Below are 16,586 nucleotides of genomic sequence, written 5' to 3' on the forward strand. Positions count from 1 at the left end.
ACTTGACGAAGGTCCTCCTTGGTCTGATTTTCAGAAGCACTAAGTATCCCTAACATCCGTTGACAACAGTGGATCCTGCTGGAAACCTTCAACACCTTGGAAAATCAGCCCCAAAGCGAGTCAGTTGCAGACACAGAAATAGAGCACAGGAGTGCAACGTTCCAGTCTTCTGCTCTGTCTGCTGCAAAACCTCTTCTAGAATTTAACAGCGGCAAAAAGAGTAGGGTCCTACAAAAATGTAGTAGGGCTTTCCAAAAACCTATAGAATGTAGAGAATGAGTGGGGCTTGTTTTGATTTTAATTCTGTAGAAGGGCTCTAATTAAATTCTGTGGACTAGGAAGGCTATCATTTTCTCCTAAATTCTATAGGGATGCCTCAGTGTAGTCACCAGGCCATCTGCAATCATAATATTTTGCATATATTATTACTGATTGTTTCTATTGTGGTAGAGGCCCCAGCCTCATGGTGCTAGGTGCTGTACAAACACATAAGTAAAAGATGCCCCAAAGAGCTTACATTCTCCTGTTAGCCAAGGACTCAAAGTGCTTTACGAAGGAAGAAAGGTGTCATGATCCTCATTTTTATAGTCGGGAAAGTAAAGCTCAAAGATGTCAAGAGATACAGGGAATCCGTGGCAGACCTATCCATTAGCCCATATCCACGTGCAGCTAACAGCATTTCCCCCCACCCTGACTTAGGTGCGTACACTGAGTTATAGCAGAGTGTGTGATGTACTGCTCTGTGTATCATCTGTCAGGCTTTCTACTGTGTATATAGCTTCCCTCTAGCTTGAGGTCTTACAGCTGACGCTTTAGATCGTTGCATGGAAGCTTGTGCTGCAGGAGCTGCCCTGAGAACAATAGTACAGGTTTATTTTGTCTAGGACCTTCCATGCAAACTGCCCCCCTGCAAATGCCTTACAGAGTTAATCCACAAATAACTGCAAAAGGAAAATGAAGTCCAGAGGGAGCATGTTTTTAACTGCGGTTTGGAATGTGATGGAGTCAGCGAGGCAGGATGTTCCCGATAGCAGAAACTTCCTCCAAAAGTAGCAAGAGAGGGTGAAGGGCATTGCTAGAGGGCTAGGGGAAGTGGGAAAGGATTGTTGAGAGGACCTGAGAGCAGGAGAAGGGTTACGAGGCAGGCTGGAGCGAGCCCCCCCTCCCGCCCCCGTGGGATTTAAAAACAAGGAGAGCCATTTTAACTAGATTTGGAAATAAATGGGGAGGTGTCGGAGGATGGAGATGGGGATAGTGTCCTTACGCTTCGTGGTGCATGTGAGAAGGAAGGCAGCAGAGGGCTGTGCAGGCTGCAGCCTGGAGAGCTGGAACTTGAGTTCATTACAAGGAGATGGTATTTAAAGTCCTTTGAGAAACTGTGGGGCAGGCAAGCTGGCGTTTCAAATACACCTTCAACATTTCTGCTCTCACCGAAGTGTCAGGCCACGTAATTAAAGAGTCTATTGCGATGGCTGGTATGCTTTAAAATAAACACCCCATGGCGTTTGTTTGATAGCACTTTCCTTAAGGATTCAATCCATGGGCTGGGTGGGGGAGGGTTTTAGTCTATCATAGCTACAGCAGCCAGTTTAAAACTAACCAAGAACATCTCCCACCCTTGGACTGAGAATGTGCCTCCTCCGAAATCAACCGGTGCTCACAGAATGGTGGAAGGGACGGGCTTGTAGTTAAAATACAAGAGTGGGACTCAGGAGACACTGGGTCTGGATGGATCAACCTCTGCCACAGACAGAGCAAGTCACCTGGCCTGTTCTTGAGAGAGAGAGAGAGAGAGAGAGAGAGAGAGAGTTGCAGTTGCATGAGCCAAATACTCTGGCTGGACTTCTAAGAGAGCCAGATAGTTGCAAGATCACTAGTAACATCTGTAATGATACAGGACAAAGTCAGATGACCCGAAACATTTGGGGGGCAAGAGAGATGGCCGTGTATGGAGAAGCTGCACTCTGCTTAATATACGACCCTATCCGAGACTGATTGATTTGACCTGGAAACCAAAGTGTGTGTCCACTGCCTGCTGATAATATACTGCACTTCTGTAGCAACTTCCATCTGAGGGTCTCAATAAGCACTGCGGACATGAATGAACATGTCCTCACAACTCCACCCTGAGGCAGATAAGGATTGTTACCCCCTTTGGCCCAAGTGGTTCACTGATTTTCGGGGTCTTGCAGGTTGTTTCCATTGGGAGGAGAAATCGACAATGGAGTCAAGTATATTCATTCGTATGATCCTGTTTACTTACAAGGAACGTACGAAGGCCTGTTTCCCTGAACACAGGAGGAATCAAACAGCAGGAGATAGGTTCTTTGCTTGCAGTTTCCAAGCCTCTTTCCAGCTGGCACTCAGCCCAAAAGGCCTCTCTCTCAGCTCTTTCCCAGGGTCATGCTACAAGTGCTTCCTTGGCAATCTGTCAGGCTCCCTTGCTCCCTTCTCTGTGCTTCTGAGGTGTTTCTCTTGCTCCTCTCTCTCTCTCTCACCCACGGCTGCAATCAAGTCAGTCTCCTACCTCTGCATTTGTTACCGGAATCCCAGGAAACTCCTTGGACTGCATGGCCCAGGACTGCATGTGGTCTGGCCTCGGGCGATGGTTTTCCCTTGTTTCAGCTCTCACTAAAGAAAGGGGCATTTAATTGTTCCCTCGTTTAGCCTGAATGGATCATCACGCCCCACAGCTCCAATGAGGTGGTCTGAGTGCCCAGCCCTCCAAATAACAATATTATTGTCCCCATTTTTTACGTGGCTGGAAACATAGGCACAGGGGAGTGAAGAGCCTGATCCTGAGCACCTACAGCTCCCCCTTATCAGCGTCTCTCTTCCCTCACACCATGCTGGTGCTAGCTGTCCTGTTGAGGGGATGCAGCTCCACCCATTTTCCTCCCCTCCCATCTGCTCCAGGGGGAGGAGTGAGCAGGGACATTGCACCTGCTCACCCACATGCAAAGTCCTGGTGGCCTGCACAGATTGGGTTCATACTAACTCTCAGAGGGGGCATCTAGGCCGGGTCATGGTCTAGCCCTTAATGATTTATCACTAAAACTTGGGAAACTTTTCTTTTTCCCTCCAGCGTAACTTTCTGCCCAATTAAAACCAATGCTTGCTTCTTTGTAGATGTATTTTTCTCAGATTAAGTTTTTAAAATTTTTTTTTAGAAATAGCTATTTTATCATTGTGTAACTTTGCCTGAGAACTGCCAAGGTATGTCATTACTAAGCTAAAGTACGTACCATGCAGTCTGTTGTTGCTTCCTCTCTGGGTAGGTTCTGTCTACTCACAAGGATATGTATGCAATATAACACTGGGGGAAACTAACTCTATAAAAAAATCCTAATGGTTTGTAATAAGGCAAGACCTGCTGCCAGCTGTGTATCTTCTGCAGGTCTCCTTTGTGCTGCAACCGCTCCAGTTTCTCTTGCTAGTGCTCTCACCGAAACCACACACAGTGTGAAGAAGCACCAGGCTAACCAATAATGAATAAAGACTGTTGGCTAATCTGTGGCCCTGCTTTGTTAATACTGACTCCGTTGGTTTTTCTACAGGCCTTGCCTTATGTGTGTCTCCTCATTGCGATGCTCTTCTTCATCTATGCCATTATTGGCATGCAGGTAACATTTTGGCTTCAATATCTAAAAATCTAAGATTTGCCATGCTGACGCAGAGCATTAGACAAGCTATGGGCCTATTTCAGAGTGCTCACCAGGCTCCAGAATAGGAGAGGTGCAGAGAAGCCACCTTTGCTCCCACCCCAAGATCCTGTGCCAAACAGCACTCAGACGCACTGACAAATTGGGCCCTGGGTGTCCAAAATGAGTGTTTTTTCCATCTGGTATTCCTTGGGGATCCAATGCAGTTCTGGTGTTAAGTGGAAGTAACTCTGATTGAACTCAATGAAAGTTACACCTGCTTATGCTAAAGCTGAATTGGTTCCATCAGTTTTGGGGACAGCCAGCTTCATTTGCATCCAGGCCATCTTCTCTTCTGTTTGACATCTTTCCTGCTCCACCCCTGCCTCCACAGTATATGTGACATCCCTTTTGCACATCTGCTAAATGTCGACTCAATGCAAGTTACGTTACCACCCTCTCTAACATCTGCTTTATGCCCAGTTATGCCCACTGAGCCGCTCTCATACTTGGGACCAGAGATTCCCAGGGGAGCTTACACCAGGCTGCATTTGGTCCTGATTGTTTTTGTTTTCTTTTGCAGGTATTTGGAAACATTGCACTAGATGATGATACCTCAATTAATCGGCACAACAACTTCAGAACTTTCTTGCAAGCCCTGATGCTATTGTTCAGGTAAATAAAATTAAATCTACAAACTTGTAGGCTTTCCACATGAGTAATAAATAAGTTTCTGTTTTCATGTGCCAGTTTAATTGTTGAGGTTATTTGAGTTACATAAGTCCTCCAAGCACAGCAGTTGTAGTGAAGCATAACTCCCTCCATTTTCTGTTCCTCATGATTAGAGCTGTACACATCAGATGGAACTGTATCTAGCAGACTTTGCACACAGATTGCTGTTTCATTCCATGTGAGTTTATGCCACTAGGATTTTGCTGTTCTGAGAGATTCAACGTAATGGTTATTTTTGCATCATGAGCAACTTGAAAATTCATATTTCAAAACTGCTTGTGGTTCAAAATGAATCCATTTCCACTTGGGCTCCTTCGCATTGGAAAAGGAATCCATTTTTAAGTGAATTGTAGCAATATTTTCAACCGTCTGTTGCCTTTTTTGTGGTTCTAACAAAAGGAAAAAAAACCCTCAATATTTGGGAGCTTCACCTTTTATTGTGAGTCTTTCACTGATATTGGTGTGTGCTATATGTTATGCACAAGAAATGGTTAGTTTTTGCATAAGGCTCCTGCTTCCTCAAGCCGCTAGCATCAATATCAGGGGCTCAGGCTTTGGTCAGCCAATGAAACTTGATTCTGATGATGTAACGCTTGTAACTGGATATTCTGCTAAGGATCTTGATTAATGGAGTGTGTGTACAGCCAGACAGACATGAAATTAGCTCACTCTGGTTTGCTCATGCAGTTTAAAATAATCTGGTTGAAATTAATCTCTTAATTTCTGGGAGACCAGTACTATATGTGAAAGAAAGCATAGAATCAAATGAAGTAAAAATCTTAAAATGAGCCAAACTGTACCATAGAATCTCTATGGATAGTAATTCCATGCTTGAATAATAATATAGCAGTAGGGATATATTACTGACCACCTGACCAGGATGGTGATAGTGACTCTGAAACGCTCAGGGAGATTAGAGAGGCTATTAAAATAAAAAACTCAATAATAATGGGGGATTTCAACTGTCCCCATGTTGACTGGGTACATATCACCTCAGGACGGGATGCAGAGATAAAGTTTCTTGACATCTTAAATGACGGCTTCTTGGAGCAGCTGGTCCTGGAACCCACAAGAAGAGAGGCAGTTCTTGATTTAGTCCTAAATGGAGCACAGGATCAGGTCCAAGAGGTGAATATAGCTGGACCACTTGGTAATAGTGACCATAATACAATTAAAATTAACATCCCTGTGGCAGGGAAAACACCACAGTGGCCCAACACTGTAGCATTTAATTTCAGAAAGGGAAACTACACAAAAATGAGGACGTTAGTTAAACAGAAATTAAAAGGTACAGTGCCAAAAGTGAAATCCCTGCAAGCTGCATGGAAACTTTTTAAAGACACCGTAATAGAGGCTCCATTTAAATGTATACCCCAAGTTAAAAAACATAGTAAGAGAACCAAAAAAGAGCCACCATGGCTAAACAACAAAGTAAAAGAATCAGTGAGAGGCAAAAAGGCATCCTTTAAGAAGTGGAAGTTAAATCCTAATGAGGAAAATAGAAAGGAACATAAACTCTGGCAAACGAAGTGTAAAAATATAACGAGGAAAGCCAAAAAAGAATTTGAAGAACAGCTAGCTAAAGACTCAAAAAGTAATAGCAAACATTCTTTTTAAGTACAACAGAAGCAGGAAGCCTGCTGAATAACCAGTGGGGCCACTGCATGATCAAGATGCTAAAGGAGCAGTCAAGGGCAATAAGGGCATTGCAGAGAAACTAAATTAATTCTTTGCATCAGTTTTCATTGTTGAGGATGTGAGGGAGAGCCCCAAACTTGAGCCATTCTTTTTAGGTGACAAATCTGAGGAACTGCCCCAGACTGAGGTGTCATTAAAGGAGATTTTGGAACAAATTTATAAACTAAACAATAATAAATCACCAGGACCAAATGGCATTCACCCAAGAGGTCTGAAGGAACTCAAATGTGAAATTGCAGGGCTGCTAACTGTAGTCTGTAACTTATCATTTAAATCATCTTCCATACCAAATGACTGGAGGATAGCTAATGTGACACCAATTTTTAAAAAGGGCTCCAGAGGTGACCCCGGTAAGCCTAACTTCAGTACCGGGAAAACTGGTTGAAACTTGTAAAGAACAAAATTGTCAGACATATAGATGAACATAATTTGTTGGGGAAGAGTCAACATGGTTTTTGTAAAGGGAAATCATGCCTCATCAATCTACTAGAATTCTCTGAGGGGGTCAACAAGCATGTGGACAAGGGGGATCCAGTGGTTATAGTGTATTTAGATTTTCAGAAAGCCTTCAACAAGGTTCCTCACCAAAGGCTATTAAGCAAAGTAAGCAGTCATGGGATAAGAAGGAAGGCCCTCTCATGGATTGGTGACTAGTTAAAAGATAGAAAAAAAAGGGTAGGAATAAATGGTCAGTTTTCAGAATGGAGAGAGGTAAATAGTGGAGTCCCCCAGGGGTCTGTACCGGGCCCAGTCCTATTCAACATATTCATAAATGAGCGGGGAAAAGAGGTAAACAGTGAGGTGGAAAAATTTGCAGATGATAAAAAAAACGTACTCATTATACTTAAGTCCCAGGCAGACTGTGAAGACGTACAAAAGGATTTCTCAGAACTGGGTGAATGGCAGATGAAATTCAATGTTAATAAATGCAAAGTAATGCACATTGGAAAACATAATCCCAACTATACACATAAAATGCTGGGGTCTAAATTAGCTGTTACCACTCAAGAAAGAGATCTTGGAGTCATTGTGAATAGTTCTCTGAAAACATCCACTCAATGTGCAGCGGCAGTCAAAAAAGCAAACAGAATGTTGGGAATCATTAAGAATGGGGTAGATAATAAGATAGAAAATATCACATTGCCTCTATATAAATCCATGGTACGCCCACATCTTGAATACTGCTTGCAAATGTGGTCGCCCCATCTCAAAAAGATATATTGGAATTGGAAAAGGTTCAGAAAAGGGCAACAAAAATGATTAGGAGTAAGGAGCATCTGCCATATGGGGAGAGATTAATAAGACTGGGACTTGTCAGATTGGAAAAAAGACGTCTAAATGGAGATATGATAGAGGTGTATAAAATCATGACTGGTGTGGAGAAAGTAAATAAGGAAGTGTTATTTGCTCCTTCTCATAACACAAGAACTAGGGGTCACCAAATGAAATTTATAGGCAGCAGGTTTAAAACAAACAAAAGGAAGTATTTTTTCACACAACACACAGTCAACCTGTGGAACTCCTTGCGAGAGGATGTTGTGAAGGTCAAGACTATAACAGGTTTCAAAAAAGAACTAGATAAATTCAGGGAGGATAGGTCCATCAATGGCTATTAGCCAGGATGGGCAGGGATGGTATCTCTTGCCTCTGTTTGCCAGAAGATGGTAATGGGTGACAGGGGATGGATCACTTGATGATTACCTGTTCATTCCCTCTGGGACACCTGGCACTGGCCACTGTCAGAAGACAGGATACTGGACTAGATGGATCTTTGGTTAGATCCAGTATGGCCGTTCTTATGTTATTAATTGTAATAAAATCAGATTTTTTCAATCTTGCCCCTGGATCCTTCAAGCCAGATCCTGGCTCCTGGTAAGGCCCCTTTTTTTGTAGCTGCAGCAGCACTGGGGACTGAAAGGCTAGTTTAACCAGCCAGCTGAGGATACTCCTAGAAAGGGGGGAATTCCTGAATGGCCTAGAGCTGACTTCACTGTGGAAGGGTACACAAAGGTCTGGGGCCTGACTCTGATGATCCCCAGTTGTATCTTGCACAACTTAGAGAAGTCTCGTGGCTACTCTGACTTGTCTGAGGAATCAAGGATCAGGATCAAAGGTCAAAGGATCAGGCCCCAGGATCAGGGTCAAAGCACATGAGTCGGGTACTGTGTGGGAGGTTTTCACTGTCCATGCTGTAATATCCTATGGTTAAACACAGGGCTTCAGCACCCAAGGCTGCCAGTCCAGCAACGTTCACCAGCATTGGGGTTCACTGGAGTTTATAAAGTTTAGGGGGGAAAAAAATGGAATAACAAATATGTTAGGACTTCAGAGCCGCAGCACTTTACGCCCACTTTGCACAGATGTAAACAGCTACATAAGGTGGGGAATCAGGCCCCCTGGCAGAAGTTATGGACTTGATGCATCAATTATTGGGTGAAGTTCTCTGGCCTGTGATATACAGGAAGTCAGACTAGATTATCATAATGGTACCGTCTGGCTTTATAATCTAGGAATCTGTGAAACTAAGTGTCAGAAGCAAGGTGGGTGAGGTAATATATTTTATTGAACCAACTTCTGTTGGTGAGAGAGCCAAGCTTTTTGAGACACACAGAGCTCTTCTTCAGATCTGTGTGGTTCAAAAAGCCTGTCTCTCTCACCAACAGAAGTTGGTCCAATAAAATATATTACCTACCCACCTTGTCTAATATCCTGGGACCAACATGGCAGCAATTACATTACATACAAGCTAAGTTTCAGTCATTTGATGGAAGAATGCTCGGAAAAGAGACAAGAAGTGACCACTGCTATGGGAGAAGATACATTTGGCTCAGTCCCTCTGGGATTGGTGAATTTATTTATTTTTAAATAGCGTGTGACAGTTGGGAGTCACTTTGGGAAAATTTAAGGTTCTATTTACATCTGTTTCTTACTACAGGAACTGCTGCCATATATAACCTAAGGAAAGAGAGAGGGGGGAAGAGGTTAAAGAAAAACCCAGGAGACTTTCATAAGAAAAGTGCATCTGTGTCAGAGTGCTAGGCCACAATATTCTGATGCATCCACCTAAAATGATAGATTAAGACAGAAGAGTCTGTTTTTGTTGATTTTCAGCCACCATCAAGGCACAGCTGTTGGACTTGGGGTGGGGGGGTTAATCTTTTTTGATTACGTTTTTCCTTTGTACCTGACTGACTTCAATTAATCTATTTTCACTTTCCAGAAACAGATTCCGTTTATCCTTGTCAGGTTGATTTTGGTTCCCTGTAACAAGGTGGCTGGGGGGGGATCGTTTTCATTTCTTTCTTTGTTTCACAAAGTTGGTAAATGAATCAGGTACAGTAAATGCCAGTGCAAACTGCTTCCAAGAACGCATACCAACACACAAAAGCCAGCCATACAAGCAGGAGGTAGTTTGTAATAAAAAATTAATAAAGGAATTCAAAATAGAATTTAGAAAAGATTTTTAGATGGTGTCTTTTTGGTTAATTTGATCTCCTGTAACAGGTCCAGGTGTGCTGGGCAGAGCTCTATTACCCCTAATGATGTACACTTCTGCAGTCAAAAGAACTCACCCTTTTGCCTTTCACTGAATGTTTGTCCCCCATCTGTAGGAGTGCCACCGGGGAAGCTTGGCACGAAATCATGCTGTCCTGCCTCAGTAACAGAGCCTGCGACAGACTCTCCGGCCTCACCAAAAACGAATGTGGCAGCGACTTTGCCTATTTTTACTTCGTCTCCTTCATCTTCCTTTGTTCCTTTCTGGTAAGTCAGTCCGAGTTTCTGCTTCCTTTCCATCTTATCAAACCGCAGGCATCACATCAGCCCTTGCTAACTCCTTCAGCTCCCTTCACATTTAGCACGGAGTAGGTCCCTCTTCTCCTTCCCAAATCCTTGTTTTCTGCTGCTTCCTAATTATGATTTAGACAACATTACAAGACAGTTCCATTAAAAAGCATTTATTATCATGGTGATAAAAACCCTTTAATCTCCAAAGAGGTAATTTAGTAATTAGTTTATTGCACAGGTCTTTATCTTTCTCCCCAGGAGGGGGGTCTAATTTATGGAATTAAACATTAATCTGTTTTGTCTCCATTTTTATATGGGCTTTTGAAGAATGGGGAGGGGTTGGGGTGGTAGGGACACGGTCGGCTCTGTGTTGCTTTCAGAAAGCATCAAGTTTGTATTTTATTTGTTGGGGGTAAAACCTGATAATTTTCCACTGACAGTGTTTGGGAAATTTTCAGTCACGAAGGTGAAAGAAGCACACCAAGCTGATTCTGCCATTGTTCATCAGGCAGGGCTGGAACTCGTCATTTAACAAAAACCAAGTTTTGCCAGTCCCTTGCAAACAAACGAAAGGCTATCCAGTCCTGGAGGCTGATTCCACCTTCAGTGATGCAGGGGTTTTATGCTAACATAACTCCATCGGTGTCAGAGAATGGAGAATCAGGTACATAGGGAACAAACTCAGAGTCTGAAGAGTTGAAATCACAGCTCTGAAACTTACCAGAAGGCAAACAGGATTTATCTGTTCTACTCTACATATGATTCCTCACTGCTTTCCACTGTACAGACAAGAGATTGCCTTAAAATTTAAGAGCTGTTTATGAATCAGAACTTCACAAATGCAGCCAATCCCTATTACCCGCAAAAGACTCTGTCCAGGAAAACTAGCTTCATATGGAATTTATATGTTGTAGGGAGACGTACCACCTCATAGTTCACCATGACGTCCTTTGGCCAGCTGGAGCCTTCTCCTTGGCATCTGGCATCTCACTCCTTCCTGCATGGATTAAAATTTGTAGCACCCTGGAAGCTGATAAAAAGTTACTGAGTCCATTTACTGATTCCTTTAGAACTCCACCACTTTAAAGTTTTCCTTTATAAATCCCTAACCTAACATCAGAAATTCTCTATTTAAAAGTCCATTAACATTCCTTGGGTTCTCCCCACCCCCGTGAAAAAAATGTCACCGAATTTTCACACTCAAAATGTAGTAGCAGAATTGGAAGCTGGCGTACATCTGTGACATATACAGCCCTGCATGATCTTACACTTTGAGTCAGTGCTCCCGAAAGCTCTGGGATGACACCCTTCGTTCATTGGCAGGCCATGGGGAGGCCCCAGGCTGAAGAGTTAAGGAAAGGAGGCGGGGCTCCAAAAATAGATCGTGAAAAGTAAGCCAGCTGTAATATTTCAGGACAGACCCATTACTCGTTTTTTAAAATGTACTTGGTACTTCATTGCAATAAAACATGTGGTTCCCCACAAACAATTAAACCATTATAGAGCAGCGGCCTTGCCAGCAGGGTGTGTATTTATGGTTTATTAGATTTTGTTACATCACAGAGTTGGGGAAAATTATGTAATGTATTGGTTTTTAACATTGCTTCAGGGGCTTTAAGGATGTCTGGTTTGGCATCATTTTCCTTGTTTAATTTGTGCCCTTTGATATAAAGTCAAACTAAAAAATAGAGCAACTGTAAAAGTTGCTCTGTAGCAGTTAAATAAACCTGTGTAGACCCAGCCTTGCACTGGGGCCGACACAGAACTGCACCACCTTCAGGGGAGAACCACCTCCCATAGCTTTCCAGTTCACCTGCTGGGTCATCACTTAGGCAGTGCAACATGCACTCCCCCCTGTGGCCAACCACCTCTTTTGGGCAGTGCAGAAAGAGGAGAGGAGACAGGGTCCTGCCGCTGACTCCTACTCTGAGGCTTGGGGTGGCTGTAAGAGAATTGCTTTCTTTGATCCTAGGGGGGTGAGCAGATACTTCCAACCTGAACCTGATTCAACACTCAGTGGAGTCAAAAGAAAGACTCCAATTGACTTCTTTGGATCAAGCCCCAAACTTGAAAAAGATGCCATGGATGTGAGAACTTTGGGATTGCAATTATTATGCATGGAACAGCCTGCTGTGTAGCTAATGTGTATCCGAGAACACATAGTCAGGTGTACATACTGGTCAAGTGTACTGGCTTCAGTTCCACAAAATGAGCCGAGTACCTTCAGCAGGAATTATTTCAGTGGCCTCAGCAGCCCTGATGTAGTCAGTGGCCTTCAGTGCCACGCAGGCAGGAGGGTGGCTGCATGGAAGCCATCAGGTAAGCTCTTACCTCCTTCACTAGCCACCTCTTCTTATCGGTGTTTCTGTCTGAGGAGGCAGTATTAAGTGTAACTGAGCCTAATGCATGTTGGCGATAGCAGAAGGGATCCTGAGAAAGTATAGTCTAGGAGTAACATTTTCAAAAGCACCCAAGTGATTTAGGAGCCTAGGTCCTATGTTCAAAAAAGACTTAGGTATTAAAAAACCTAAGTCCCACTGATTTTCAATGAGACTTAGTCTCCTAAGTGTCTGTTACTTTGTAAAATGGGACTTATGCTCATAAGTGACTGAAGCATTTTCAACGGTCCATTCCCAGGTCCTTAAGAAGATAAGAATGGCCATACTGGGTCAAACCAATGGGCCATCTAGCCCAGTACCGTGTTTCTGACAGTGGCCAGAGTAAGATGCTTCGGAGGGAATGAACAGAGCAGGGTCATTTTGAGTGATCCATCCCATTGCCCGGTCCCAGCTTCTGGCAGTTGGAGGTTTAGGGACACCCAGAGCATGGAATTGTATCCCTGACCATCTTGGCTTATAGCCATTGATAGACCTATCCTCCATGAAAGTATTATGGTTTTTTTGAACTCAGTTATACTTTTGGCCTTCACAACAGCCCGTGACAATGAGTTCCACAGGTTGACTGTGCGTTGTGTGAGGAAGTACTTCCTTTTCTTTGGTTTAAACCTGCTGCCCATTAATTTCATTGGGCGATCTCTAATTCTTGTGTTATGTGAAGGGGTATATAACACATCCCTCTTCACTTCTCCGTACTATCCATGATTTTGAAGACCTCTATCATATCCCCATAAATCATCTCTTTTCTAAACTGAACAGTCCCAGTTACAGTCCTGCACAGATACAAAATTTGTATCTACATCCGAGCCACAATCTGCAAAAATGGTCCATGGATATCCACATCCGCGGATGCGGATATCAGCGGATTTGCAGGGCTCTAGTCCCAGTAGTTTTAATCTGTCCTCATATGGAAACTGTTCCATAACCCTAATCATTTTCGTTGCCCTTCTCGGCTCCTTTTCCAATTCCAATATATATTTTTTGAGATGGAGCAAGCAGAGTGGCATGCAATATTCAAGGTGTGGCCATAGTACGTATTTATATAGTGGCATTAAGGATCTTTTTTTTAAATTATCTATCACTTTCCTAATGGTTCCTAGCATTCTGTTGGCATTTTGATGGCCACTGCACATTGCACAGATGTTTTCCGAGAACTGTCCAGAATGACTCCAAGATCTCTTTCCTGAGTAGTAAGAGATAATTTAGACCCAATCATTTTTATGTATAGTTGGGATTATTTTTTCCAATGTGCATTACTTTGCACTTATCAGCATTGAATTTCATCTGCCATATTGTTGCCTAGTCACCCAGTTTGGTGAGATCCCTCTGTAACTCTTCACATTCAGCTTTGGACTTAATTATCTTGAGTAATTTTGTGTCATCTGCAAATTTTGCCAACTCACTGTTCATCCCCTTTTCCCGATCATTTATTAATATGTTGAACAGCACACGTCTCAGTACAAGATCCTTGAGGACCCTGCTATTTGCCTCTCTCCACTGTGAAAATTGACCATTTATTCCTACCCTTTGTTTCCTATCTTTTAATTAGTTACTAATCCATAAGAGGACCTTCCCTCTTATCCCATGGCTGTACTTTGCCTAAGAACCTTTGGTGTGGGACCTTGTCAAAGGCTTTCTAAAAGTCCAGGTACACTATTATCAACTGGATCACCCTTGTCCACATGCTTGTTGACACCCTGAAAGAATTCTAGTAGATTGGAGCCTGGGACAGGCTCCTGGATACCTGGATTCTGTTCTCCACTTTACCAGGTGGTCAAGTCAATTCACTTTCCTGTGCCTCAGTTTCCTTACCTGTAAAATGGGGTTAGTAATACCATGTAAATTGGAAGAAAGGTCTAAAGCGTGATTCATTGGCATTCATATGGTATATTACTGTGGCAGTAAATTAGGGCCTGGGGATGTCTTTATTAGTGGGTCATGAGTAACAGCAATAGTACTTCCTGTACACGATCCCCCAACCAAAGACCCACCCCCTCCACAGACTCAAGCCCCAGACTTAATTGCCTGGTTTCATTTTAATGACTTGCCAATGCTGCGGAGCTGGAGGCCGCTAAATTCTGTTTGATTTTGTTGCTCACTAGCAGAGAGCTGGCAAACTGCTCCACCGCACTGGTTCCTGGTGCGCCATGTCATGCCACAAAGCAGCACCCACATCAGCATACGAGCTCCACGGATAGAGAGCAGAACAATAGAAAGCTGCCTCATGCGTCTCAGGTCTTTATCCAGCACATGGGCATCACTTCCACCTTTTGGGTGAGAGAAACATGATCTTACCTGTCTTCTGTGACCTTCCTACTCTACCGTCTGAGCCTGATTCAACTCCTGCTGAAGTCATCGTGAGGTTTTCCATTGACTTTAATAGAAGTTGGGTTGAACCCTTATCTCTCAGGAACATTTACCAACCTGTGTATTAAGATCTTGCTTTTGGAGGCAGAGGCCTTTTGCACGCTATACTTCCCATCCCTGGGGTCCCTTTGAGGAGTCCCATCTCTGAGATCCTAACAGAGGACATCCAGGTTCAAGACCGGTTCCTCTGAGCTGTTGTGTCTTGATTTGCTCTGATCTGAGCAGCACTGGGAAGTGTTCTCAGGAGAGGAGCTGCATACCTCCGAATGATGGGTTGATTGATTGGAGCACCTGTGCCTCTTTCTGCCTGCATTATGTATAAGGCAACAATGTTTCTCCACAGAGACAGAGTGAATCACATTGCACCAGTTATGACCTGGATTGTATCATGCTGCATATCTGCCTCAGTAATGGAGAGAGACGTTTCCTATTACAATAATACATATGTATTGAATTTCACACTGGCGAAAGGTGCTGGATTAGCAGCCCTGGAGAACAAACTCCTCTCTCTATCCACTGCAGCAAGTCGAATGGGAAGCAGTATGCCTGTATTCCCCAGCGTGCTTCAGTCCTGCCAGGCAGGGAATGTCTTTAGGTGATGAGAAGGAACTTTACTTTCCAAGGTCCATTCAGTCCTTGACCCTCTGTGGAGGGGATCATAAAGGGAGCGTAAGGTCGTGTGCTCACCAGCTGTGGTGTCCCCTTGCATCAGGGTGCGAAGCTGTATATCGTCATTGTTCCCAGCACCTCCTGCTGGCCACCTGCCTCTGGCTGGGCCTTCCGCGGCTCAGCCCTCTGGCCAAGTCATAAAGTCCAAACCCCTTTCAGATAATAAAAAGTCCAAACAAATCCAGTGTAATATTTCTTTGGCCTCTCTCAGGCAAAACTAGTAACTACTACTTCTCTAGCAGGACTCCCCATGCTGCCTGCCTCCCTCCCCCAGGGACTCTGGCACTTTATCTGGGGTCGTCCTGCTCCCATGGGAACCTAACCTGCCTTCTATCCATTTGTCACATTCTGGGGTGCAATCCAGACCAGTGAGGGGTTGTGTCATCATCTGCCCTGTATCCCTGGGTGCCTCACTGCTCTGCTGCTGTGGACACCAGCAGACAAGCATGCAGGTGACACTCGGAGAGTGTCTGTGCCCTATACATCCCTGGATCAGCAACTCTGACCCTAGCAACCTGTCTACAGCCCCACCCTGGCTTCCCCCAGCATTGGTTACTACTAGCAAGGTGACCTCAACACACTCCCAGTCCCAAACTTTCCCAAACCCATGTGCTCTGCAATGTCCAGTCCTCTGCTGCAATATTCAGAGGAATAATAAGGTCCGTTTAGCCCTTTAAAGAGAGAAAACCCAACATCTTATCACTCTAACTGGAGTTAACAAGCACTTTAGTTCTAACAGAACACTGCTGGTTTAGATTAAAGTAAAACAGGTTTATTATTTACAATTTAGAAGATGGGATTTTAAGTGATTTCAAGTATAAGAGGAAAAAGTTAGAAATGGTTACAAGAAAACAGAAGTGAAACATGCTTTCTAGTAACTAAAACTCAACTTGGCAACCTACAGTGTGGGTTCAAGATGGCTTTTCTCACCCACAGTCTTCCAGAAGGACAGCTGAACCTACCCCTACCCCAACCCCAAGCCCGGGTCAAGATCTTCTCTGGAAACCCTAAGTGCTGGTTCCTTTATCTTCTTAGGAGAACTTGGGTTCTCTGACTCTTTCTTTTACAGTCTAGTGAACGTCTGAAATGGATTCTTCTGAAGTTATCCCCCAAAGTAAAGTTTATTCAAATTGTGAGGAAGGTGACATGAAGTCTGGTGGTGAAGAATGCTTCATGCTGTTTGTGAAAATGTAAATTGTTCTGTTTTTTCAATCTCCTCCACTTGTTAGCTTGATGGCTCTGTTTACTGCATATGTGTAAATTAAGGTATACCCAGGTTCCTTTGTTTAGGACAGAA

General features: G+C 43.7%; 1 protein-coding gene across 12 annotated transcripts in view; it reads left to right on the top strand.

Annotated features, from left to right (window-relative positions):
- CACNA1B (calcium voltage-gated channel subunit alpha1 B) overlaps window positions 1-16,586 on the top strand; it is a 473,291-nt gene that overhangs the window by 406,955 nt on the left and 49,750 nt on the right. For all 12 annotated transcript variants that reach the window (XM_073313889.1, XM_073313878.1, XM_073313882.1 and 9 more), the window contains 3 exons: window positions 3,558-3,623; window positions 4,225-4,316; window positions 9,683-9,833. In XM_073313889.1, coding sequence (XP_073169990.1) covers window positions 3,558-3,623; window positions 4,225-4,316; window positions 9,683-9,833 — 309 coding nt within the window. The remainder of the gene's footprint in view (window positions 1-3,557; window positions 3,624-4,224; window positions 4,317-9,682; window positions 9,834-16,586) is intronic.

The sequence above is a fragment of the Lepidochelys kempii genome, chromosome 16 (assembly GCF_965140265.1).
Source record: "Lepidochelys kempii isolate rLepKem1 chromosome 16, rLepKem1.hap2, whole genome shotgun sequence".
Taxonomy (NCBI): domain Eukaryota; kingdom Metazoa; phylum Chordata; order Testudines; family Cheloniidae; genus Lepidochelys; species Lepidochelys kempii.